At 36.5% G+C, this 27,281-nt stretch overlaps 1 protein-coding gene across 1 annotated transcript in view; it reads left to right on the forward strand.

Annotated features, from left to right (window-relative positions):
- PKHD1L1 (PKHD1 like 1) overlaps positions 1-27,281 on the forward strand; it is a 159,903-nt gene that overhangs the window by 121,770 nt on the left and 10,852 nt on the right. Inside the window, exons 60-73 of the mRNA XM_058698855.1 lie at positions 1,563-1,666; positions 2,583-2,712; positions 3,647-3,768; positions 5,292-5,382; positions 8,957-9,105; positions 9,188-9,310; positions 10,091-10,202; positions 10,283-10,399; positions 13,508-13,673; positions 16,648-16,880; positions 17,077-17,244; positions 20,370-20,527; positions 22,635-22,770; positions 25,599-25,943. Of these exons, the coding sequence (XP_058554838.1) occupies positions 1,563-1,666; positions 2,583-2,712; positions 3,647-3,768; positions 5,292-5,382; positions 8,957-9,105; positions 9,188-9,310; positions 10,091-10,202; positions 10,283-10,399; positions 13,508-13,673; positions 16,648-16,880; positions 17,077-17,244; positions 20,370-20,527; positions 22,635-22,770; positions 25,599-25,943 (2,154 nt within the window). The remainder of the gene's footprint in view (positions 1-1,562; positions 1,667-2,582; positions 2,713-3,646; positions 3,769-5,291; positions 5,383-8,956; positions 9,106-9,187; positions 9,311-10,090; positions 10,203-10,282; positions 10,400-13,507; positions 13,674-16,647; positions 16,881-17,076; positions 17,245-20,369; positions 20,528-22,634; positions 22,771-25,598; positions 25,944-27,281) is intronic.

The following is a 27,281-nucleotide window of genomic DNA, read 5'->3' on the forward strand; positions in this document are numbered from 1 at the left end:
ACTGACCTTCAAAACATTTTCATGTTGATGCCTAAGTCCTTTTGATTTAGGTTTCGTTAGCTTCTTCAGTTTCTGATATGACAAACGCATGTCTTTTGTTTTGTTCTTCCGAGCCTGAGACTAAGTCCTTCCTCCAAGTAATGCTGATTCTTTTATTTGGAAACTGATATTTCGATCCCACAATCTGGGTTCCAGGATTCACTCATTTATTCTTGACTTGAAATGTTTAGCAGGTCTTCACTTGTTCATAATTCTGCCTATTATGTTTTGCAACAGTTCTAATTTTAGAAAGCTTTTATACTGAGCAAAAAGTCATCCCAGTATAGCTTCTACCTGTTGGGTATAATCTGTCAATAGGAGCTTAACTGATGGTAACAGTAATGATGATCATGGCACAATATTCCAGGCACTGTGCTAAACATTTAACATAGATTATCTCATTTAATCCCCATAGTGCTATGCATAAATATTGTCCCCTTTTAAAGACAGATAAATACATTATTAGAGGGATGAAATTGCTCTGACCATGGATACTAATCCACACCTGCCTCACTTCAAATCCATGATGAATCCAATACTCATGACAATTTTTCCTTGCTCCTATAAATTGTTTTGTGATGTTATACACATCTATGGCTTTTATAGGCCCAGATGATCTGTAGTAACCATTTCTTCTCTGTCTCTAGCTTATGATTATGTTCTTCATCGTACATCCAATTGCTGGCTCATGGGTTTTGAGACAGGCTTTTCCCTTGCAGTACAAAGTAACTCTTCTCCACTGCATTTTATTAAATATCAGTTTTTGAAACAGGAAATATCCTCTACTGTTGCTTATGAGCCATGATTCTCTGTGGCTCTATTTTCTTATATAGAATATAAGAATAATAAAACTTCCTAACTCATAGGATTTGAATTAAACCACAAATTGCCTTTTAAACCCTTAGTGCAGCACTTGGCAGAGTAATGAGAGTAATCTCTCATGGATTGCTATTGCTGTTATTACTAATCTATGAAATTGTCTCTTGTCACCTCAGTGGTACTTATGACAAACTGATGAGCAGATACTTACGATGCTTATTCTGGAAGGGATTATGTAAAGATAATGCCCTTAAAATCTCTTTAGAGCATCAAAATTGAACGGTTGGGTAAATTATATCTTGTGCTTTATGTCATGCGTTCTCAAAAGGGACAATATCACTACCAAGGGGATGAAAAATGGCTCTTAACAGGACCAAAAAACTTAGATGAGCAATGGTTTGTGGCCCCCAAAGAGCCACCATATATTAACAGATATATAGTATATCTGAGGTATTGAAATTTCATGGGGAGGGGAGGCTATTAGAAAAAAGTCCAAAAAGGCCCTTGTGGAGGGCAGTGAAAAAAAGTCCGGAAATACTGCCTTATTTAGATTAAAGGAACAAAGAAGAACAAATGAAATTTCAATGAAAAAGTTAAAAACAAATTTGTTATTTGGAAAATTACAATTCTTATAGCTTACAAAAACACAAATTTTATTATTTCAAGAAAAAAAAAATGTAACTCTTTCTTCCCTACCCTGCCAGGAAATGCAAGGATAAGCAATGTGGAATTTTATCACTGTGGTCAAGAAGGCTTCAGGGATAGCACAGATCCAAGATATGCAGTAACATTTCTTAACTTAGAACAGGTTTGTACTTGAATTTTTGTGTATATTCAAAATGAAACATTTTGATTTTGATTTGATTTTCATTTAACTTTACTAAAAATGCCATATCTTAGAATTGCTAAAACTATGATCTAATGTAACTTCCTTAGATACATTTCGCACCAACTTTTTTAGACTCATAGCATTTGATTTACCCACGTCACGCATTTAAAGTCAGTAAAAAAAAAAAAAAAAGGCAGAAAGAAAACACAGAAAAAAGGAGCACAAAGGTGAAAGAATTAAAGATCTGTGATATTATTTCATATCTCCACTTTATATTGCAGTGACCAAAAATACTTCCAAATAGTTTCTATTAAACATAGCGGGGTTTGCTTATATTTCTCAAGTGAAAAGTATGTGTGCATATCCAAGCCTCTGTCAAAATAGATGTGCTTAGAAGGCTGGTGATTGAAGAAAAAAATGAGAGAGAACATGTTTCTTATGGAAATGAAAAATAATGTTGCAGGTTTGAGGTTGCAGCCCCAGTCCTACTCATTGACTGGTTCCTACAGACATTTGACTGTAACCCCCTGCCTAGAGCATCACTTTTTTTAATTAAAAAAAGTCCCTGCTTAATCATATAATAAATTATTCTGAAAAATACTTTTTAGTTCCTTAACATTTTATAGGTAATGATAGAAAATAAATGCATAGAAAAGTACTTCAGAATTTTTATCTACATTTAAATATGCATTTTTGCTTTACTTAATCATAATTTGAAGACATGGAAATTTCCAGAATTAAAAGATATACAGGGAAATCATCTTCTTTCATGGAAAGTAAATTGAGTATTTTATTTATGAACATTTATTTCCTGAAAATCACTTACTTCAAATTTTTTCTTCAAATATATTTAATTTTATTTGTAAAATTTTCACTGAATCCTGATGTTTCATAGATTCAAGATCATGGCTCATCTTATATTCGAGGCTGTGCCTTTCATAATGGCTTTTCCCCAGCAATCGGTGTGTTTGGAACAGATGGAGTGGACATAGATGACAACATCATTCACTTTACAGTGGGGGAAGGTAGTATGATAATATTTTTGTCCAAATAACATGCTTCCTGAGACAATCTTATCTGAAGACTCTAGAGCCATGCTGTTTAATTGATCTTCTTGTGAGAATGGAAATGGCCTATATCTATGCTAATATGGTAATTACTAAACCACATGTGGCTACTGAGCACTTAAAATGTGGCTACTGTGATTGAGTAACTGGATTTTTAATTTTAATTGTACTTTTTTTTTTTTTTTTTTTTATAGTGAGAGAGAGAGTGCGAGTCGGGGAGAGGGCAGAGGGAGAATTCCAAGCAGGCGTGGAGCCTGTCATGGAACTCACTGCATGATCCCCGGATCACGATCCCAGCCAAAATCGAGAGTCACATGCTCAACTGACTGAGCCACCCAGGCACCCCTAATTACACTTAACTTGAATTGTACTTGCTTTATATTGAAGTAGTTGCATGTGGCTATGGCTATCATAGCCATAGCAGTACAACTCTAGAATTATTTACCAGACCATGATATCGTGTGAATCATCTAATCACCAATAGTTTAAATTACTATGACTCTTAAAATACTCCTCACATATCAATCAAAAAGATTATTCACAAATAAAGGTTACTATTTTTTAAAAATTGGACTTGGTTTTAGGGGTTATACTTTCTTGAATATCAGTATAAAGCACAATACAAACTCATTAATGTGTATAAAATTGATGTGTTTGGTAAAATCTGAGGCAGAGCCTGTCAACCCATGTATTTAATAGGCACCCCAGAAGATTTTAATGCAGGTAGTCTATTAAAGAGGTAGAGTTCAAAAGGTGTACTCTAGAATTTAGGAGGTTGATTTGTCAGGCTCAAACTAGAAAATGAATTTCATGGAAACATGAAAGACATTCCCCATAGGACTCATTGAGGGGATTTTTACGTATTTGAGGGGATTTTATTAATTTTTTGCAGGAATAAGAATATGGGGGGATGCCAACAGAGTTCGAGGAAACTTGGTGGCACTTTCAGTTTGGCCGGGAACCTATCAAAACAGAAAGGATTTAAGTTCAACTCTCTGGCATGCAGCAATTGAGGTAGAGTGATCAGATTTATAGTTATACAAAGGTATACAAAATTATAATTTGTAATTTCTTCACTGAAGATTATAAATTCTGTAGAAACTGTAATTCTCAAAATACTGAAAACGATTTCTTCCTTAAAGATTGGTGAACTAATAAAATAAGCTAAAGAAAGGAGAGAATAAACTTTCTTAAAAGATGTGGAAAGCTCCCACAGCCATTGGATTTTTGTTTGTGTTGATGTCCAGTGGTTTAAATATTCTCTTATTTCCTTGTTTCTCCAACATTAGTTATCACTTTGAAGTTCTGGTACAGGGTCTCTCTGCTGTTAATTGACTGAGTGCCCTGTCGATATTACTACTTTGAATTTAGTTTTCTTCTTCGTAAGGAAAATTAGAGTAATAGACTACAGAATCTTTAAAATCTCTTTCTCATCTAAAACTCTTATGATTCTCTATGCAAAGTTACTTAGTCTAATCGGTATTCTTAGCTGAACCCTTCTTGTTGCTCATAAAGTTTCTTCAATCACTGTAGGTTGTTAGGGGTAGGATGAGAAGGCAGGCAAGCAAATAGAAAGTACAGAGGAAGGGTTTGGAGGAAATAAAGCTCCATCTTGTTTTTATTTTACTTACCTATGCCATAGGAACCAAAAGGAATTTTAAAAATAGCTCTCTTCGGAATATGGGGTAAGGATTGAGTTTTGTTTTTGTGCAACTATTAACAATTACCTTAAAGTAAAACCTAAAATCCTGAAACATATACATTTATGATAATGTTCTCTTTCATCTATTTATAGATGTGAAAATGTCATCCAATGGCAATTCTAAATCTTTAAAGTTTTCTGTACCTTTTGAAAGAAAAGACACTAATTTTACTTTTATGGATTTCACTTGACTCTGTTCTCTTATCATAATATTTAAAAATAAAAGTGCTTAATATACTTTAAATAGTTGAAGTTTTGGCTGTTTCACTGACACCAGAGGCGAAAACTAAATCTTCTGTACTATATGCATTTCATTTTTTGCCACTTTGGTCTCATAAAATAAAATTGTTCAGTGACTGCCTAACCAGTTTTTATTATAGCAGATTTTATTTAAACTAGTGAGTGCTTCTATTGAATCTTATGGTCTACTGTAATTGCCTTAGTTGTTTTTTTCTTAATAAGTTAAATTGGTAACATAATATAACCAAAGAGTGATAAAATCCTACTAACCTTGCTGTAATACTGAATTTGGCCCTTGGCTTATAATTATTGAGTGACACCCAGTGGATTTTGTGACTGAAATAAAAAAAAATATCTTTCATGTAGTTTTCTAATGAAATCTAAGGCATAGTATCTAGTGATGATTTTATACCAAGAACCTAAGGTAATTTCAATACTTCATTTATCATGTAAATTTGGACAGGGTGAATAATGAAACACATTTTTCCTCCTAAAGAGTAGTCATAATTAGTTTTCCTATATATGTTGATACTTGATCTCTTTGTATAGTTGTATAAGAGCCTGACCCATGGCATTTTCTTTATCACTGTGCTAGGTAAACAGAGGGACCAATACAGTCTTACAAAATAATGTCGTGGCTGGATTTGGAAGGGTGGGATACCGTATTGATGGTGAACCTTGCTCAAGTAAGTCTTTTGGCACAGAGCCACTAAAACTAGGAAATACCGTGTTCAAATTGGTTAGAAAGAAATAATTATTGTTTGTTAGTTCAATATATAGTATCTCCTCCTCCAGGACACTAAAAGAAGTCAACAAGCTAAATTATTTGAAGATACCATTGGGTCTAAAGAAAAAAGGAATAGACTTTTAAGGATAATTACTCTTCCATGTTTATGATTGAAAAACTCTAGCAGTCACTTCAATTCTTGATGTGGCTGGTGTTGGACCAGTGAGTGCCTCATCCCACTACTACTTTCACAAAAGTAACACTTTCAAGCATAGAGATACATATCTCTAGGGATATGACACTGTTTCATGCTTCTTCTTTAGAGGAATTAATGTTCACTTTTCCTGTGTTTAAACCTACAAGCATGAAAAAGTCAAAGGGCATAAACAGTTCTCGGATACATTTCTATTAGATGAGTAAAAGTCCAAAATTAACCAAACAACTACTCTTTTGGCAAGGCTGTAGGAAAGCTAGGACATCTACACATTGCTGGTTGAATGACAAATATAACCAACTCCTATAAAGGGGACCAGGGCAGTAGCTGCCAAAATTATAGGAGCATTTGCCTTTGGCTCAACATTTCCACTTCTGGCAATCTAACATTTGCCTCTACAACACTTAGAAAATGATTTATGAACAAAGTGATTCATCACAGCATTGTCTGCTAGCAGGAAACTGGGCCCTGCCTTGTGTACAATAACAGTGGACTAGTTTTATAAAGCCAGACATTGGAACACTAGGGACCTCTCAAAAAGAAGGAAGAAGATACATATTGATGTACTGATATGGAGAGAGAAATCCCCAAAGATATTCTTAAGTGATAAATGGAGATTGCAGAACAATATATATACAATATGGTTTTGTTTGTGATATGCTTTATGGAAGAAAGGAAAGAAAATATGAATATGTAGGGTATTTGTGTTTAAAGAGACACAAAGTGTAAAAACAAACAAACAAAAAAAAAAGGTGAGTAAGATCAGGGTGACTGGTGACTTATTATTGTATAATTTTTTATAACCTTTTGGTTTTTCAGTTAGTTAAATGAATTATCAGATCAAAATAAAATAAATACTAGAACTGCAGGGTTCACCTCTTGAGAAACTTAGGGGAAATGGGACTTTCTCTGAATACTTTATATCCCTTGTACATCTGGTTTTTATATCTCAGTATGGTTGTTTTTAAGATTGTTTGAGTCAGTATTTTTTCTGTAAATTCAAAAATCATTGGGCTTAAGCTAATATTATTCTTATGCAAAATACATTTTGAAGGAATAAAACAACTTCCAACAAATTCCTTATTATATGCTCTTATTAAATATTTTAATTCCCAACAACTTAAAGGTTTTCTTTGACTAAAATTTTACAATATGTAGTTCTTCTGCAACTTCTTTGAAGTAGTCTTGGATTTTTTTAAGTCAAAATATGACCTGTGAATATGAACATTTACTAATATGTGTGTTTCACCAACTAATTAAATATTTAGGAATATTTAATTAGTGATATTCCTAAATAATTGAGAGTGTTTACAAGGAAGTTTGGGATTTAGAGAAATTGAAATAGGAGACATCACTGAGGAATTGAGGGTTTATGTTCATGGAATGGGACACCAACCTATCCAGTCCACCTCCCAGGCAAGTGGGAGGCTGGCACCAAGAGGCCCACAGTGAGAAGCCAGGAGGTGGGGAGGGGAACCCTGACCCACACTGGGTCCCAGGGGCAACACTGCATGGGACCAAGGGAGAGACATGTGAACAGCCTCTTATGGAGAAAACAAAACAGAATCCAGGCAGTTGATAAGTAAAATGTCAATCCCAAAGCATTAGGAGGAAAGAAAAGTCAATAGAAGATAGGAGGAAGTCAAACACCAGGAGATTTGGACAAGAGAACTGGTACTAAGTAAAGTTCAGGAGGTGATGCTGCTGTATATAAGGAATCCTTCAATGTATGTATGCATGGTTGGGAGGGAGTTATTAAGGTTGCTGATCTGACTTGGACATAAATAAAGTTTCATAAATATCCACCTCAATTATCCTATATATTTAAAACAATTTTTTTTAATGTTTATTTATTTTTGAGAGAGAAATAGAGCACAAGCAGGGGAGGGGCAGGGAGAGAGGGAGACACAGAATCCAAAACAGTGCCCAGGCTCTGAGCTGTCAGCACAGAGCCCAGCGTGGGGCTCAAACCCATGAACTGTGAGCTCATGACCTGAGCCAAAGTCAGACACTCAACCGACAGAGCCACCCAGGTGCCCCATAACTATCTTATATATTAATAATGAGTATAGCATCCATTTATTGAGGCACTTTATGTGGGTTATTTAATTTCAGTTTGAAACTACTCTCAATTAGGCATTAAAACATTTTTTTAAGTTTATTTATTTATTTGGAGAAAGAAGAAGAGGCAGAGAGAAAGAGAGAGAATCCCAAGTAGGCTCTGCACTATTGGTTCAGAGTCCGACGTGGGGCTTAATCTCACAAACCATGAGATCATGGCCTGAATCAAAATCAAGAGTCAGATGAACACTCAACTGACTGAGCCACCCAGGTACCCCCAAAGTTTTTATATATGAAGAAACTGAGGTTCTAAAAGGTTAAACAATGTTTCCAAGGTCATACATACATTAATTCAACAGGTAGTTAAATGAGCACCTATCTCTGCATTACCCTCTAGACTCTGGGAATACGGTGATCAATGAGGTAGACAGACACAGTGTATTCTCTCATGAAGCTTACATTCTAATAGGACAGAGGAGATGGACAATTCATGAATAAGTAATAATAAAATAATTTTAATTGCCATGTGGAGAAACCGAGGTGCTACTTTGAATCAGATAGTCAAGAGAAAGCCTTCTAAGGAAGTGACACTTAACTTGAAAATGGGGTGACCGGAAGGAACCAGCAACAAAAAGGTGTGTAGGGGAAGCATTTTATAAACAGCAAGTGGTATCACTTGTGTTTCAAAATTAGCCTTCTTTGAATCCAAACTTCATGTACTTTCTCATGAAATTCATGTTTGGTTTAGTCAGATATAGTAAATTCAGTGTGCTAGCAACTAAACCAAACTTATGCAAATGAGTATACAATCATTCTACTGGTAAAGGAACAAATTAAGTAAGATTAAATACTGAGTAGAGTAAGCCATAAATGGCCAAGCCATAAAAATATTTGATCATCATGTTTAAATTTGCATAAGAATTATATATAGTAAAACCTTGGTTTGCAAGCATAATTCATTCCGGAAACATGCTTGTAATCCAAAGCACCTGTATATCAAAGAAAATTTCAAGAACCATGGGCTGAGTCATATCACATGACATTTGGCATCACGTACTACTCATATTGCAAAACATCACTCATTTATCAAGTTAAAATTTATTAGAAATGTTTATTCCTCTTGCAAAACACTTGCAGAACAAGTTAATTGCAATCCAGGGTTTTATTGTATTTAATTTTTAAAAAATTTAACCTGTACTGTTGATAAAGCTCTAGGACATGACTTATAATATTCTCCATTTTCATATTTCCTTCCAAGGTCAGTCTAATCCCATGGAAAACTGGTTTAACAATGAAGCACATGGAGGTTTATATGGTATTTATATGAACCAAGATGGCCTTCCTGGATGTTCTCTTATACAAGGATTTGCCATTTGGACATGCTGGGATTATGGAATTTATTTTCAGGTAAATGTGATCCAATATGGTGCTTGTTTATCTTGTTTTATGATTGTATTTTGTGCTATGTGACCTACAAGTTGTTTTACAGACCACAGAGAGTATGCATATCTATAATGTGACTCTGGTTGACAATGGAATGGCCATTTTTTCAATGATTTACACACCAGCTGCTGTATCTCACAAAATTTCCAGTAAAACAGTGCAAATTAAGGTAAGAAATGAATACAGCCACAATAAGAAGAAAAGGTGAACGTTTTGAAGTTCCAATAAGAACAATCTCCTTGATGGGGCACCTGGGTGGCTCAGTTGGTTAAGCATCTGACTTTGGCTCAGGTTATGATCTCATGTTTTGTGGGTTCAAGCCCCACGTTGGCCTCTGCACTGAAAGCTCAGAGCCTGGAGCTTGCTTCAGATTCTTTGTCTCCCTCTATCTCTCTGTCCCTCCCCCATTCACAGACAGTCTCTCTCTCTCAAAAATAAATAAATGTTAAAAAAATTTTTTTTAAAGAGTGATCTCTATGACTTCATAGCTTGGCTAGTCCAAACATCCTCCCCTTGTTCTCATTGTCTTCTGCCAGGAAATGCTGTATCCTTCCCTCTCCTCCATGTTCTCCTCACCCCTTCTTGCTTGCCACCTGCTAATATTGCCATAGTTAAATTTTCATTTCCTTTGTGAAACCTTTCCTGAATTTGCTTAGATAGTATTGACACTTTCTCCTCTTTTTGTTTCTACTTTTTCCCTGGGCATATTTCTGTCACAGAAATATGTCATTATGTATAAAAATTTACCAGCCTGTCTTCCCCCTTCCAATTTGACTGTAATTCTATTCAGGGCATAAAATCACATCCTTTCATCTTGGTTTTATGAATGATCCATTCCTCAAACTGAAAGGCTGTGTTTTGCTACAGTGGAATTTAGAATTACCCATTATAATGTTTTTCTTGAAGAAAAGCTATTATTTAAGCTGTACTGTTTGAATTTTTTTAATAGAGCTCATTAATTGTTGGAAGTAGCCCTGGATTTAATTGCTCTGATGTCCTAACTAACGATGATCCAAATATCGAACTTTCTGCTGCCCATCGGAGCACCAGACCTCCATCAGGTGAAAATTTTAGAAATTTAATTTTGGTGTTCATATGAATGCATATTTGAATTTTATTAACTTTCTTTCTTTTATAACAGGTGGGAGAAGTGGGATTTGCTGGCCTACCTTTGCTTCAGCACATAACATGGCACCCCGGAAGCCCCATGCAGGGATCATGAGTTACAATGCCATTAGTGGCCTTTTGGATATCTCAGGCAAGTTTAAACATAGTCTTGAAAAATCTACTTAATCAAGTTCTATAAAGAATATGTAGAATATATCTCATAATGTTTCACTGTAAATAAAAAAAAATAATGATTAAATAAACTTATATATGAATTTGCTCAGTATGAGAAGCAAAGAAATCAGATTATCAGTCAATTTGAAAAGTGGTCCCCTGCCAAATTTATATATGTTAAAGAAGTCCCATTTATTTTACCTTCTAAAACAACAGAAATAACACTGGTATAGTGATTTAACATTAATTAGTTTCTATCAATTATAAAAGCCCTTTTATGTAAGTAGGGTTATATATTATTATCTCTCTTTAGAACTGAAGAAATTTAAGCTTATAAAACCTAAGAGCATAGTAACATCTACTGGCTATATTATTCTGTTCCCTCATTTCTTCAGTGCTTCTTCCATAGTTGATACTGCTTTGTGATCATTTATATGCTTACTCCCATTGACCCATACCCTTGCTTTTCCCTCAGGCTTCCTTTTACCCAATCATCCAGTCTTATTCCTTCCAGGCCCTTGACCAACTAGCTGTGTCATTTACCACTGCCTGTAGTCCATGTTTATCCTTACCTCAGACCACTCCACTCTTCACACGAAGTGGATCACCCTGTGTACTACCCAAATTTCTATCCCATAGCAGAATCCACCCACACCATACTCTTTCAAGGCCATCCCCAGTTTGAGCTGAAATGCACAGGCATTATATAATAGAGTGATTCCAATATTGTCCATTGCTCAGAATCTTTTGAATCCTTCTTCTACAGTCTGCCATGACAATTCTTACCATTCTACTTCATTTAAGGTGGAACATTATTTTTCTCAAACTTGGAAAAGCCATGGCAGCAACATGGGAGAATACCCTCATCCATATTGACACTCTCCCTTGTCTAGCTTTATATTCTTTACCCCTGATCTAACACCATCACAGTTTACTCTCCAATATATACTCCTAATTCCTGCCAGTACATGTTACTCAGCTTGTGCAGTTCCTTTGGTAAATAACTCCTCTCATCCCATAGCATGCTTAGAGCTTTCCCAGTGAGGCCATGTTGAGACTTGACCAGGCTTACTGCTCTGTTTTCTAGAAGGGGGGGCAGAGACAGGTCCTGAAAAAGGCAATATTTTCCTTATAAACAACTACCTCTTTTGAAGTCTTGTCAGGATTTCAAACAAGTAGGGCAGGGCAGCTAAGCTCTAATAAGGAAGAAGTGGACCACTTGCACAGATCTGGACATTCAAGGGGAACCCAGAGTTTCAAGGTTGAAGTTCATCTTCTTCTATATTCCCATCCTAACTCAGCGTTCCATTTCTTTTCTATTAGAGCCATGACTTTGAAGTAGGAGACTTGCCAGTCTGAAATTCCACCTTCTAGGAACGTTCTGCTGGTTTTGTGATTAGATCCTGAGGTTTGCTTTGAATTTGTGATTGATCACCACAACTTACATTTTCTTTCTTCAAAGCATCAGTGAGGGTCAACAGTTGACTTCTTCTAGTTTCCTTGTAATTACTATTTCCCCTCTTCCACTCAAATGCCAAAGTTACTGTACAAGCCAGAGCAATTCTTTCCACTTTGATATTATCCCAGTTTACCACAGGTGAAATCTTAACAATTGCACTGTTACAGCATTCCAGAGACTGTCAGTACTACACCTGCCACCAGTAAGGGTGTCCTCATTCCCATCTAGACAGCAAGTGAACTAGATTCATCATTGCATCATTACACTGTATATCCCAGGACCACTTATGGTTCCAGCTGTCTAAATCAGGTGGTCTAAAAGTAAAGCCAGAGATAGGATTCTTGTGCAGGTGGTTTATGAATGATGCACGTTCACAAGAAAGGGAGTGAGGGAAGTAGGACAGGGCAGAGGAAGGAGTAAGCAAGGATATGGTCCCAGCTGGAGTCTAGCTCCTTCTTGAAACCTCGCAGGGCTGTGCAGTGTGAGCTGTACCACTTAGTTTCCCCCTCTTGAGGCAAGGGAGCCTTCTGTATCACTTGCCAATCAGGCATGGTAACCTTTTGGTGGTGGTGCTAGGAGTGCATAATCTCTTAAGAGACAGAGCTGTCATCTGATCTGATCAAAGGCAATTCTCCAGAGAAGGGGGCAGCTGTGAGTAGTTAGCAGCCAACACAGGAACTAAGGGGCAGTGCACTGGGCCAGGAAAGCAGATCTATACAGCTTAAACAAACAGTATCCACTACTTTGCTATTTCATTAATATTCATCTACAGGCTCATATTCATGTATATACAATATCATCTTAAGAAAAAAGTATCAGGAAGAGTAGTAGATAGCACGTAACTGATTTAAGAATTCTGGAGTCACCTTTTTTTTCTCCTATTTTTGAGTTGTTGGATTTTAAGTACAATGGAGATTAAGTTTTGGATTCAATAAATGTTATCTTCTGGTCACACAATATATGAAATAAGGCCAAAAAAACCCAAAAAACAATGTGTCCATTAGTCTTTGCTGCATAACAAATTACCACCCAAATTTAGAGTCTTTAAACAACCATTTATTAGCTCATAATTCTGTGGATTGGCAGTTTGGGCTCTGTTCAGCTGATAGTTGTCTGCTGGTCTCATCTTGGATTATTCCATAGGCTGCCATCAGTTTACAGGATGGATAGGGAGTAGTTGTCTAAGACAGTCTCACTTCCATGTCTGGTGGTTGGTGCTTGCTAATGGCTGGGCTGGTCTTTGACCAGAGTAATTGGGCCACATTTCTCCTAGTCTCATTCACATTCTGGAAATCACAAGATTCCCCAAGAACACCAAAAGAGAGCAAGCCCTAATACACAAGACTTTTCAGATCTACTTAAATCACAGTTGCGCTTGTCCCATTAGTCACAGCAAATCACATATCAAAGCTCAGAGAAAATATGAGAGGACTATTCAGTGGTATTGATATAGGGAGGCAACAATCTAACATAACTAGTGGAGGACTAGCTACCACATAAGGAAAGAGCTCCCTGTTCAAGGTGGTGTTAAATGATGCGTTTGCTGGAATGTACATGAAATGAAACTGATTCTATTACTTTCTTCATAAAAAATTATTTATTATTTTTTTGTTATTTATGTTTTAGATTCAACATTTGTTGGATTTAAGAATGTTTGTTCAGGTGAAACTAATGTGATATTCATTACTAACCCTTTAAATGAAGATTTACAGCATCCCATCCATGTGAAGAACATACAGCTGGTTGATACCACTGAACAATCAAAAATATTCATACACAGGCCTGATATAAGGTATAATATATGAAATCCCATTTTTTTTCTTTCCTGTATTTATAGCTTTGCCTTGTCTTTTTCCCCCATCATAGATCTGAGAAAGTTGCTATATTAAAGTAAATATTAATTTCTATAAAATTTTAATCAGCATCATGAAAATTAAGGCTAATGCATCTGTATTTTCAGTTAAATTGAAAAAGTAGGCTTTGATGTGTATATTTTCTCACTCTGTTTTTTCCATGCATGATAATACCATCATTCAACATAAAATATTGAGACCAGGTTAGGAGCGTGTTATACATTAATATCTCTCCATAAATAATCATTAGGAATGAGAGATATCTCTATCATTTCTTCCCTTTTCCTTACCTCTTTTGTTTCCCGTTGCTTTCCAAATATCTTATCATGTTCACTCCATCATGCACTTTGAAATTAAATGTCAGTCATTTTAATCACTGTGACTGAGAATATGCAAAAACTTACCACAGTGACTTTTCAATCACAAAAGTCAGTGTCAGACTATTTCTAGAAGCTGAGCCACTTAGATTCTAAATCTTAAAAGAAGATAGCCAATAACTGCTACACTTTGTAGGAGATGCAAATCAGGAATTTAGATGTAAGACAAGATTGGAGGAAAGAAATATTTTATGAGAGATCTTTGACCATTTTCAGTATAGGAAGAAGACAAGGAATACTGCTAATTAGATAGACATCTCTTCACAGAAATGCAGTGTTTCATAAATAGTTTGACTTCATCTGATTTTGTGGGTTTTTTTTTAATTTTTAATTTTATTTTAGAGAGAACACACGAGTTGGGGAGAGGGGCAGAGGGGGAGAGAGAATCTTAAGCACTTAATCTTAATTTCCATGCTGAGCGTGGAGCCTGACACAGGGCTCGATTCCACAACACTTTCATGACCTGAGCTGAAATCAAGAGTCAGATGCTCCAAAGACTGAGCCACCCAGGTGCTTATCATCTAATTTTGTTTTGATGATAACTGCACACCTCTTCATTTAGTAATTAACTATTGAACTGTAGTATTTTTGGCTCAATAGAGCCTCCCCCCACTAGCAGATTATTAGCTCCTGTTTAGTTATCATTGAATCTTTCAGATGTAATATATAATTTTCATAACTAGGTCATGAAGAAAATACATTTTAAAGTAGTCTTTGAGCTCTGTGCGTTTATTAGGATGCTATTGATGTTCTCTCAGATCCCCTTTACAAGGCCCTAGTGCTTTAAATGTTGGCCAATAATAACCTACAGTTGCCCACTTTTCCAGAAAATTGCTGTTAGCCAAACAGGAATAGCCTTGGGGGGCTAAAACCCTCCCTAACACCACCTCTTTGCAATCCATGGAAAATGACTAGTTTATACAGGAGTTCAAAAGGGCAGCCTCCTTATCTCCAGGTGGAAGCAACTCTTGGTACAGTTAATGATCCAGAGGTACCCCTGAGATAAGATTGAAACTAGTCCACAGGCCACAGTCACCTTGTTTTCTTTCCCTTTCCAACTATGTGGCTTCTCTCCTTCTTTTTTGATGGTACTCCTTCAATAAATCATTTGAACAAAAATCTATATTTCAGCCTCTGTTTCTTTGCAATACGAAGTAAAGACAGAGCCCTAATCCATAATATAAGTGTGCCACTGGGTACTCTTCCCACAGACTTGCTCACAAAAGCACTCTTCTCATACTTGAATACAGAGAACACATGAACTATGTATTCAAGTCATCTCCAAAACTGTTATAGTACAGTAGTATAGTATAGTAACTTACCCCACATGTCCCCCTTACAGCAAAAAGGGAGCAAGATGCTAAACACTACCTAATAGATCTGAGCTTTCCATTATTATTTTGTTGTTATAACTCTGGAATAAGATGTATTTCCCCATACTATGTAGCATGACATAGTGTAACTACGCAATATACCATGTATACATGCAATGTGCAGTATTTTGCAAATTAAGCACCTATTTTACTATTAGAAGCAGCTAACAATCAACACTCCAGGTAGCTTAAGTTGAAGGCAGAATGCCATGTATGGTTGAACTGCATAATGAATGACTTTATAGTATTTCATCTCTTACAGTTTGGGTATTTACATAATGGTTACTGAAATATATAGCATAACAATTATAATCCAAGTATATCTGTTTCTATCTACATAAATAAAAGTCTATAGGAATATATACTAATCTGCAATTGGTAATGGCCTAAGAGCTTGAGATAGGAAAGTGAAGGAGACTGAACTTTTATTAAGTATTTGCATTATTTTATACTAAGCATAGAATACTTATAAATGTTAAAGACCCATGAAAAAAAAATAGGAAGGGAAAAATAATAAAGACTTCCCCGCCAGCACAGGGATTTTGTATGTCCTGCACAACAGAGTAACTGTTCACCTGCTTGATGGGACAGTGTTAGTACACTGTGAGCAATGTAGAAAGATGAAATCTTCCCAACAAAATATGGAATAGCAAAATGGAATTCTAATTTTATATCCTACAGGTATAACTTGTACTTTTGAAATTCCAATGAATTAATAATAATACCAACAGAATGGAAAAGCAGACCTCATTACAATACTAATTATATATGCTACTTGGTCCTACTTTGAATCCTTTCTGAAATGATAAGATTCAATCAATCAAAAATTCTTTTGGATACTCTTTTTTTTTTAATTTTTTTTAATGTTTATTTATTTGTGAGACAGACAGAGACAGAATGCAAGTAGGTTAGGGGCAGAGAGAGAGGGAGACACAGAAGCCGAAGCAGGCCCCAGGCTCTGAAATGTCAGCACAGAGCCCAACACGGGGCTCAAACTCACGAGCTGTGAGATCATGACCTGAGCCAAAGTCAGACGCTCAACCAACTGAGCCACCCAGGCACTCCTGGATACTCTCTTATCAAACACTCAATTGAGTGTTCCCCTAGAAACAGGGGAAGGATACTTAATCTAAATATTCATCTGTTTTACTTTTTCTCCACAGTAAGGTGAATCCATCTGATTGTGTAGACATGGTTTGTGATGCCAAAAGGAAATCTTTTCTCAGAGACATGGATGGCTCCTTTCTGGGAAATTCTGGTTCAGTGATACCTCAAGCAGAATACGAATGGAATGGAAATAGTCAATTTGGAATTGGAGACTACAGAATTCCTAAGGTGATGCTCACATTCCCAAATGGAAGTAGAATTCCTGTCACTGAGAAAGCACCTTACAAAGGTTCGTTGGATATTATTCTGTTAGTCCTCAAGTTTGTGAAACAAAGTACATATGTTTTTATGTTTACTAATTGGGGTACTCAATCAATAACATATTTTCTACTTACTAATCTTACGTAAATGAAAAATATAGTCTGTTGATGCTTTTGCAAAGAGATTGCTTTTCCTTGCTAAAATGTATATATCTGTTTTTCTAGGAATTATTAGAGATTCAACCTGTAAATACATCCCACGATGGCAGGGCTATCGGTGCTATGGGATGGAATATGCAATGATGGTTATTGAAAGCCTGGATTCTGACACAGAAACTCGAAGACTCTCACCAGTGGCTGTAGTGAGCAATGGTTATGTTGATCTCATTAATGGTAGGTATTCAGTGTAAACAAATTAGAGTTACTCAAACATTTGCTATTTATTACATGCATGGAGACATCACATATAAAACTAGCAAACATCAGGATTGCTTTACTTTCTGTTTGTAAGAAAAGATACGTGTGCAGGAGAGATGCTTGACACCTAAACAGTTTCCCATATTAGAAAGCAAGGACAGTTATTGCAAATTGACCATCAGAAGAAGAGGAAAGTTATTCCTTGAGTGATCTTCATACCTGTATTAATAAGGTGGCATAAATATTTGAAGGAAAAATTGGCCTGTCTCCAAAAAGACATTTTGCCTTACATAAATTAAAAAACAGACAGTGTGAAAAAATAACAACAACAGATAATGTGTTATTTGGAATACTTGAGAACAGGTATTTCCAGCCCACTTGTTTTTCATTTTCATGAATCTTTATAAGGCTTAATCTTGAAACAATGTGTTTTGGGTTTTTTTTTTCTTTTCTTAATTCCTTTGACTGTCAAGAATATCTTGACAAGCTCCAGAGTTTAGGCTCCTTACATTCTGGTCGTGGGTGGCTCTAGTACAGAGGGATGGCAGTGGCCTCCATAAGAATTCAGATCAACTCAGAAGTCCAGGACTTTTTGAATACCTAAGATGAACTTCTAACATCTGCAGAAAACAGAGGGCAGAAACTCGTTGTATTACCCTGAAATAGTCAGGGGCCCAAAGATTAGTCCCTAAGAAGACTTAAGAGTCTTTTAAGTGCCGAAGGGGCCTGTAACCTGCCTGAGAAAGATTTCTGTGCCCTGGCAGTGTCAAAACATGTACTGAAATATCCCATGATTCAACAAAGTGGCCAGTACGCCACAAAAATACTCATTTTTTAAAATGAGTCGAAGAGAATACAATGAGCTAAATCAGGGGTGTCCCAAAGTTACATGATTTCAAGTCTTTCCCCACTTCCGTGGCATCAACAATTTGCCTGGTTTCTCTGGCCTGCAATCAACCCAGTTACAAGTGTTGCCTTTAAATCTTACAAAGCAGAGAGCTTGTGGGAAGAATTTTGGACCAGTCAGTGAATAATGGAGATGTTTTTTAATTACTCTTTTTAAATGGTGGAGAAAGATTTTATTCTATTTATTTTTACATTTTTCTTTTCTGAAAGACAATACAAGCTTTCTACTTACAATAGTGACATGACATTTCTCTTAAAAATAAATTTAGGGGCGCCTGGGTGGCTCAGTCGGTTGAGCGTCCGACTTCAGCTCAGGTCATGATCTCACGGTCCGTGAGTTCGAGCCCCGCGTCGGGCTCTGGGCTGATGACTCAGAGCCTGGAGCCTGCTTCCGGTTCTGTGTCTCCCTCTCTCTCTGCCCCTCCCCCGTTCATGCTCTGTCTCTCTCTGTCTCAAAAATAAATAAAACGTTAAAAAAAAAAATTAAAAAAAAAATAAATTTAAATTTTCATTAAAAAATTTTTTTTTAATGTCAATTTATTTTTGAGTGGGGGAGGGGCCGAGAGAGAGGAAGACACAGAATCTGAAACAGGTTCCAAGCTCCAAGCTGACAGCACAGATGCGTCACATAATGTGGGGCTCGAACCCATAAACCGTGAGATCATGATCTGGGCTGAAGTAGGACGCATAACCGACTGAGCCACCTAGACACCCCAAAAATAAACTTAAATTTTTAAAAGTGACTGTCAATTTGAAGAAGTCTTAATTGATAGTAACATTGCAAAAATTATGATGATATTGAAAGAATCACGGAATCATGAGATACACTACATTAGATTGGAAAAAAAAATTTCCAAAGATTAAAGTTTCCTTTAAAATTTTAATACTCAATTTCATCTATTTTTAAAATATGGCTTTTGCTACTCTAAATTTTTCATTTAATACATAGAAATTTCTTTCTGTTTGTTTTCAAAACCCACAAAGAAGGTTTGTTTAAAAGTACAATTTATATTTTGGATGCTAAGAGAAAGTTCATATTCTACATGAGATTCAGAAGTTTATACTGATTCAAAATTTGATTGAAGTTCAGTTATAAATATTGATTAGAATTCCAAGTAAGCCAGGAAATTGAGCAAAGCTATTGAATAAATACATCAAGAAAATTTATCATTCCATATCTCACTCAACGTTTTATAACCCAGCTGAAGTGAAATAGTTTGCTACAAAGATCATATTATGCCTGTTCTGGAAATGTCTGGATTCCACTGTCTTTTGGCTTTCTAGAAGGATTATTGAAGTATTATTTCTCAGATCATTAATGATGTTGACCCCCCAGTGGTGCTTATAATCCCAGTCTTTAATAAAAAATGTATTAAAATAACAATGCAGGAAGATTAAAGACTTCATAAAAAACATACTTAAGAGTGTGTCAAATGCACAAATTAACTGATGAAGATGAGTGACTGAAGGAAAAAGTTAATGAATCCATGGGTTAGCCGTGTTTCCAGGTACAAGCTCTGTTTTTAACAAATTAATGGTTAACAGCATATTTCTCACTAAAGAGGCTCCCCACCTGAATTCACATTTAATAAGTAGGAGAAAAGATCAAGCACTTTCTTACCATGTGGCCTTGGCTTTAATATGATTATTAAAGTAGAGATTCATAGAAACCTGTTTCCTTCAAAGACCTTCTAGTGCAAACTCAACACACTAACTTCCCTTTTTTCACCCTGTGCAGTATAAAAGTATGGGTAGTAGGGAGAAGTGGCTTCCCTGCCTTCCTTTTTTTTTTTTTTTTTAATTTTAATGTTTATTTTTGAGAGAGAGAGAGAGAGAGAGAGAGAGAGAGAGAGAGAGAGACAGAGCATGAGCAGGGGAGGGGCAGAGAGAAAGGGAGACACAGAATCTGAAGCAGGCTCCAGGCTCTGAGCTGTCATCATGAGATCCATGAGAGCGTGACCTGAGCTGAAGTCAGAGGCTTAACTGACTGAGCCACCCAGGCGCCCCTCTTGCCTTCCTTTTTTTAAGCTAAGGTTTGAGAAATGGCTTAGATCGCTGGATAGATGGGTGGATGGATAATGGATGTAAATGCTGAACCTGACCACTGCAATTTGTTTTTAATACAATTAGTCTTCAGACTTTGCACTAAATATATTCATAATATGGAACATGAACGTTTACTTATGTGGCTTTAGGCCCACAGGATCATGGCTGGTGTGCCGGATACACATGCCAGAGAAGACTGTCCCTGTTTCATAGCATTGTGGCTCTGAACAAATCTTACGAAGTTTACTTCACTGGCACCAGTCCTCAGAATCTTCGACTGATGTTGCTTAATGTTGACCATAAAAAGGTAACACGAGATAGAAATAATTTCTTGAGTTATTGGTGTTGCTTATTGACATACATTTCTATGTGCTAAGGACTTTCTGTCCTCCCCTGTTCTCTTGAACATTGTCAGCCCTACAGCTCATTTTCAAGGGTCACCAGCGTACTACTAAAAATCCTGTCAATCCAGAAGGTTTCATCAGCCTGAGAGCATAGATGCATACCAAACACCCTTCCCCCATATACACTTGATTCTCTGCTCTACGTCTGAGGCATGACAGTGAGGCCTACGATTTGTGTGATGGGCAAGCAAACCTGAAATTTCACATAAAAATAGTGCACATCCAGAATTGGTCACTGGAATTATATATTTATTTTTCCAGGCTGCCATTTATATATTTCAGAAATACACCTTTGGAATTTACCTGAGAGATCACAGCATGTTGTCTTAAATATCTTCAATCATATCAAATCTTGGCTATAAACTGAATTCAGGTGGGATGATTACATTTATATATATATACCGTGTCAGTGGAAAAGAGTATGAGGTTAAGCAATAGTCTCATAGTTGAGATTTTCTTTTCTCAGAGTACAAGACTCGAACATCCCAAAGTATTAGGAATGTGAAGAAGGGATGTGGATAAGATAAAGCAGAGGAGTAACAAAGAGAGACACCTGCCTCTTCTCAGATGATACCAACCTCATCCTTTCAGTTGCTGGAGACAAAACCTTGGACCCATTCTTGATTCCTCTCTTTGGGTCATATTCCTCATGCAGTCCATCTGCAAGTCCTGTTGAGTCTCCCTTCAAAATATCCAGAATCTGTGACCACTTCTCACCACCATCACTGCTACCACCCATTTTGAGCCACCATGATTTCTTCCCTGGATTAAGGCAGTTGGCTCCCCACGCCTGCTGCTGCTCTGTCCCTGCCTGCTCTAGTGTCTGTACTCACCTCAGCAGCCACAGAGGTACCTCCAAAATATAAGTCAGACCAGGTCACTCCTTGCCCCAAGCCCTGCGATAATTTCCCCATTGGGCTTTGTACAAGAGCCAGAGTCCTCTGACTTCTCCTCCAGCCACACTGGACTCCTAGGTGTTCCTGCTACCTACCACCACCTGGGCCTGTGTTCCAGATGTTGAGTCTGCCTGGAACATTCTACCCCAGGTGGCTAACTTCCCCTCTCTACAGACCCCCTCCAATCCCCCAATGGGCCTAGCCTGTTCACCCCTCCCCAGCTGGCTCTCCCAATTATCCATACTCTGATCTCCCTTTCCTTTTCCCATAGCACTTACTGCCTTCTAACATGCTTCATATTTTACTTTTTATTATTTCTACTGTTTATTTGTCTCTCTCCTCACACTAGAATGTAAGCTCAAAGAGGGCAGGGACTTTTGACAGCTCCTAGAATAGGGCCTGGCTTAGAAAGGCATTCAAGTTTTGAATGAAAGAGAGTATTTTTAATTTTAAAAGTAACTGCAAAGTAATGTGACTGTTAATGTTCTGAGATGTTGAAGATAATTTCAAAAGAAGATTCCCAAACTATGTATAGCTTATTATATTCCTTATTAATTTCTCCCTGCCCTTGTGAAAGCTAGTCTCCTTACTTTATGATTACATCTGATATTATGAGATGTGAAGAATATAAACATGGAAAATGAACAAAATTGAATCAGAGAGTATAGTTATGTTGACTAATTTTTTAGTTTTACTACCAAATTTGTCTCAGAGGTAAGCATTTTTTTTCAACGTTAACTAAATTTGTTTGGTTGCGTTATAGAGCACTGCTAAATTCCCTATTTCCCCCTGCCCCTGAAGCTCAAAGCCTATATTGAACTTTTTTACCTTTGAAAGGAAATGTTTCTTTTAGAGATACTCCTTTACTAATTCTTTCTTACATTATACTTTTCTACTGAGAATCATCAATTAAGAGTTAAGCTATAATGTCAGTATGAATGGTTGAATATAAGACCATTTACAAATTTTAACTCAGTATTTATCATCAATTCATAAAACTTAGTTTTAGTATTTTACAGAAGATATATTTAGTTGAAGGACATTTTAAGTGCTAAATTCTAAATATTGTTTCCTTGTTTTCTTAAGAAATAAAAATGTTGTTTATTTTTAACAGGCTGTCATGGTAGGAATTTTTTTTCACACACTTCAGCGTTTGGATGTCTATGTGAACAATACATTGGTTTGCCCCCAAAATACAATATGGAACCCTAAAAAGAAACACTGTGAACTTAAAAGACATCTGCACACAGGTATTTCCTCAGAAAAATATTTAATTATGTATAAAATTCTTTGTAATGTCTCATTATTAATATTTCTAGTTCCTTAGCCATTGACAAATGAAAAGAGAAAATATTTTTTGCCACGGTCCACCAAATTCTAAGATGTATTCATTTATAGCATATGTGTCCCGAAAGATTATTCCTGATGGAACTCTTATCTATCTGTACACATGTGGATTTTGTGTATGAGGCACATTCATTGGCCCCCCTGAGAACATTTACATTCTACACGTAGTTCAGTTAATCCTATATACAGAAGAGATTTTGCTTAGAATGTTTACCCTATTTCTGCTTTACTTCTATTTCATAGAGGTCAGAGCCAAAACTAATTGGCAGTCACCAGAAATATTGCCAAGAAAGCTAGTATAACATCAACCAAACACCATGAAGTCAATATAATAAACTGGATTTAAATGAAATATAGGGAAAAGGCTAAATGTCCATTTATCAGTATTTTCAAGGCCAGGATTTATATCTTCTCATTGAAGTCTTTTTGTTAAACAAGGTACTTATAAATCCAATACCTTCCATTCCACATGTGCTACTTATCATTTTTAGATGTGCCCCATAATGTTGGTTAACAATTCCTCAAGTGCGTGCTGTAGGTCATAACATCACCTAGACTTCAGAGTATGAATGGATAACCCATATCTATTACTGTCTATGGAGCAAGTCCTATTTCTACTAATAGTCTGAATAGCTAATGTTTCCAGAAATGTTCCTGTGTGCCAGGCACTGTTATAAGTGCTTTGTATATAATACCTCATTGTTAAATATTCTAATAATAATCCTGTGAGGTAGGCAGAGATGAGTAAACTGAGACAACAGGAGGTGTCTTTGCCACAGTCTCTGTCATAGCTCTGGCTGCCATAACAAAATGCCACGAACTGGGTGGCTTAAAGACAAATTCATTTTCTCTGAAGGCTGCAAGTATGAGGTCAGGGTGCCAGGAGGGTTAGGTTCTGGTGAAAGCTCTCCTTCTGGCTTGCAGATGGCTGCCTACTCACTGTATCTTCACAGCAACAGCAGACGTTGGGATCTCCTCTTATGAGGGCACTAATCCATCATGAAGTCTCCACCCTCATCTAAAGCTAATTACCCCATCTCCAAATTCCCTTACACTAGGGGTTAGGGCTCTAACATGTGAATCTGGGCGGGGGGCGGGGGGCACAGTTCAGTCCATGGTAATGTCAGAGATGGTGAGGGCAGAGCAAGGACTTGAACACAGATAGTCTAGCTCTAGAAGCCATGCACTTAACCATTAGGCCATATTGCCTCCTTGTAAGCTAAAAGAGTCTGTGTTATCACTTTCTATATGTAAACAGCTACTCATATTTGCAGCTTCATTTCATTATTTTTAACTCTTTTGAAAAACAACACTTTGGGTACCAAGTACTCTATCATTCAAGTTGGGGAAATAGAAATGATCTCAACAAGGACTATTTAATATAGGGAATTGATTATACAGGTGTTGAAGGGCTGAAAAACAGTATTACCACTGCCTTCTTACAAGATTTTTTTTCTGATATAGCATTGTTTATAAATGAACATTTTTCCTTTGGCACTTAGAATGCAAAATAATTTCCCCGTATTGTGAATCTATACATATTGTTTTAGATTACCCAAAATGTTTCATTATGTATGTCTCTGCTTCCTTCCATTACTGTGAAGACATGAGGAAGTTACCTGAGATAAATGGTGTATGCACCTCTAAATGTAGTTTGAGAGAAGTTTCAATTTATAATACAAAAGCATATTCTTCAGATTCATAGAATGTTTAAACCAAATTGCATCTAGAACTTACACTAGTAGCTCTGAAAGAGATACATAGTGATAATGAAGTGGCTTCTTAATACCAACTGCTATGAATGTCTATTACATTCATAAGAAATATCTTCTTCTTTCTAAAACTTTATTTTTTTATTAAGCCTCACTATGAATGTGGTAAGAAGCTACGTGTCTCATTCTAGTACTATTATATAATTCCTTTGGGCTCTGTTAGTGGATTTATTAGCTTAGACAGTTTTGACACTCTGCCATAAATATATGTGTATATATATATATATACACACATACACACATATACATAAACACATATGTATATGTGTGTATATATATATATATATATATATATATATTCACTCATTTTATATATATAAAAATCTCAGTCACTTTTCCAAAAGTCATTTCCGAAGTAGAATTTGTTTTGCATTAAGCAAAGATTTTTCAGGCTGAAATGTAAACCTGTTTCATTGGTATAAAATCATTCTGAGATACTTTTGTATATACTTCATTTGTATTATATACTTTTCTCCTTAGTAAAAATAGAAGCACTGAGTTGTAAAAGCTCCTTAAGAGTTGATATATAGCACTGCATAAACTAGATAGCTATTAAAGTTAAATTTACATTTTTAAATTACCAAATGCCTTGGGTAAAGCCTTTAAAATTCTGAACATGTAAATAGTGTTCCAGGTACAATATAGGCTCTTGGGTTCATAATTGAATTTTATTTCTCAATTATACTGTATCTATGGCTAATTGTTTTTAAAATAAATTTAATGTATAATGATGATTAATGGTATTGTTTAAAGTGTTGACTTTAATTTTGCATGTCAGTTCTAGAAGTGTTTTTTTAAAGGCGTTACTGTTTTTAATATGCATACTTTCCTATGGAAGAATAATGTTGAACTTTTTCAGAATTTCCTAAATTTAACAAATATTAAATACTACTAAATACATGGTTATTATGATAATATAAAGATTTTTACTGTGCTGTTTTGGCTTTTTTCCTTCATAGAGCAATTCCTTCCTCACCTGAATTCCACTGTCCTTGGTGAAAACTACTTTGATAGAACCTACCAGATGCTTTACCTTTTGGTTAAAGGAACTATACCGGTTGAAATCCACACCACCGCGGTCATATTTGTTTCTTTCCAATTGCCTGCTGTTACAGAAGATGACTTCTATAGCTCTCATAACCTGGTTAGAAATCTTGCCTTGTTCCTAAAGATACCAAGTGACAAAATCCGCGTTAGCAAAATAATACAAGGGCAGAGTCTGCGGAGGAAGAGATCCACGGGACTCACAGTTGAATTGGAGATTGGAGATGCTCCTCCTCAGTTCATAAACAATGATACCACAGGTATGAAGAGTAGGTGTTTGAGAGAGAAGAATGTAATGCTAGACCCACGATGACCCTACCAGGGCCTGGTAAACCTGCCCTCAGGAAATCCCACCAACCCCACATCCTGAACCCTGTAAGGGCCTAGAGACCCTTTTCCTACTCTACCCCTGTAATCCCAAACTGTTTTGGAATTATGAAGGAACTATAGCCTCTATTTTGTTATTGTAGCAATTAGTAAATTCAACAAAAAGATTTGAGCTAACACAGAAGATTTGAGAGGTGACATAAGGAAGTGACTTTATAGCTGAGAGATTAAGCATAAAAAGAATCAGTCTATGAAAAGAGAAAGGTAAGAATGTTCAAGTGTAAGGAAATGGGAAACCAAAAGAAGCTCTTCTCTTCATAAGCTGAAAGGACTGTGGATGTTTCCTTAAGGAGAAGAGTAGATCTTTGGAGATGCTGAGCTGTAGTAAAGTCACAGATTTACCCTAGCAAATGCAAAGGTGCGAGAATATGTTCTGTCTTTAATTCCTGTGACTGATCCAATCAGTGTCCCTAGCCGTCACCCTTTTCCCTGTCCCTTACTCTCCATACCCCCATTTTCTAGGTATCAGATGAAAATCAGCTCAGCTGTCACATCAGAGGTATCTTTGCTGCTTTAAATTACGTCCTTAGAGTGACTCAGTTTGGGCATTTGGGTAAATGTTCAACCCTTCAGATTTTTTCCTTTCTATCTGTTTAATTTGGTATCTGAATACCAAGGGGACTTTCCTGTCTTCAGACCCCCATGTGGCCTCTTGCTTTCATAGTCGCTGCTATAGGGTAGGTGGTCGCAAGCCTCTCTTGAGGTGCAACTGTACCATCCTGGCCTCTTGGCATGCTTCTCCGGCATGAATCCCCAACCATGCCCATTGCCTCCAGTAATCAAGCACAAGTCTCAACTAGGCACACTCATCTCCAAAAAGATGAGATGTAGATCCCTGTCAGAGGAAGATTAGCATCGAGCTAATGAAGCTTAAGCTTCCAGGCCTTTCACTTGTACAAGTCATGGGAGGGACTTGAACTTTTAAGACTGGGAGAAGGGTCCATTTAATAATGTGGTCTAATCATTGTTATTATAAAAGTTGCAAAAGTAAGCACTTTCCTTATTCTTTTTCTTAAAGAGAGCCTCCAAACTATATAAATTTTAGACCCAGAAAATCTGGATCTATCTGATCTCTGTCCAGCATCTTTTTCATACACACCTGGACTCTATCATGTATAAACCTGGGTACTGGGTAAAGTTCTCACCTCTGTCTCTAGGGGACATGACTCATGGCTCAAGGAAAGCCCTACAACTTGGCAAAGAGGCATTTC

The sequence above is a fragment of the Neofelis nebulosa genome, chromosome 14 (assembly GCF_028018385.1).
Source record: "Neofelis nebulosa isolate mNeoNeb1 chromosome 14, mNeoNeb1.pri, whole genome shotgun sequence".
Taxonomy (NCBI): Eukaryota; Metazoa; Chordata; class Mammalia; order Carnivora; family Felidae; genus Neofelis; species Neofelis nebulosa.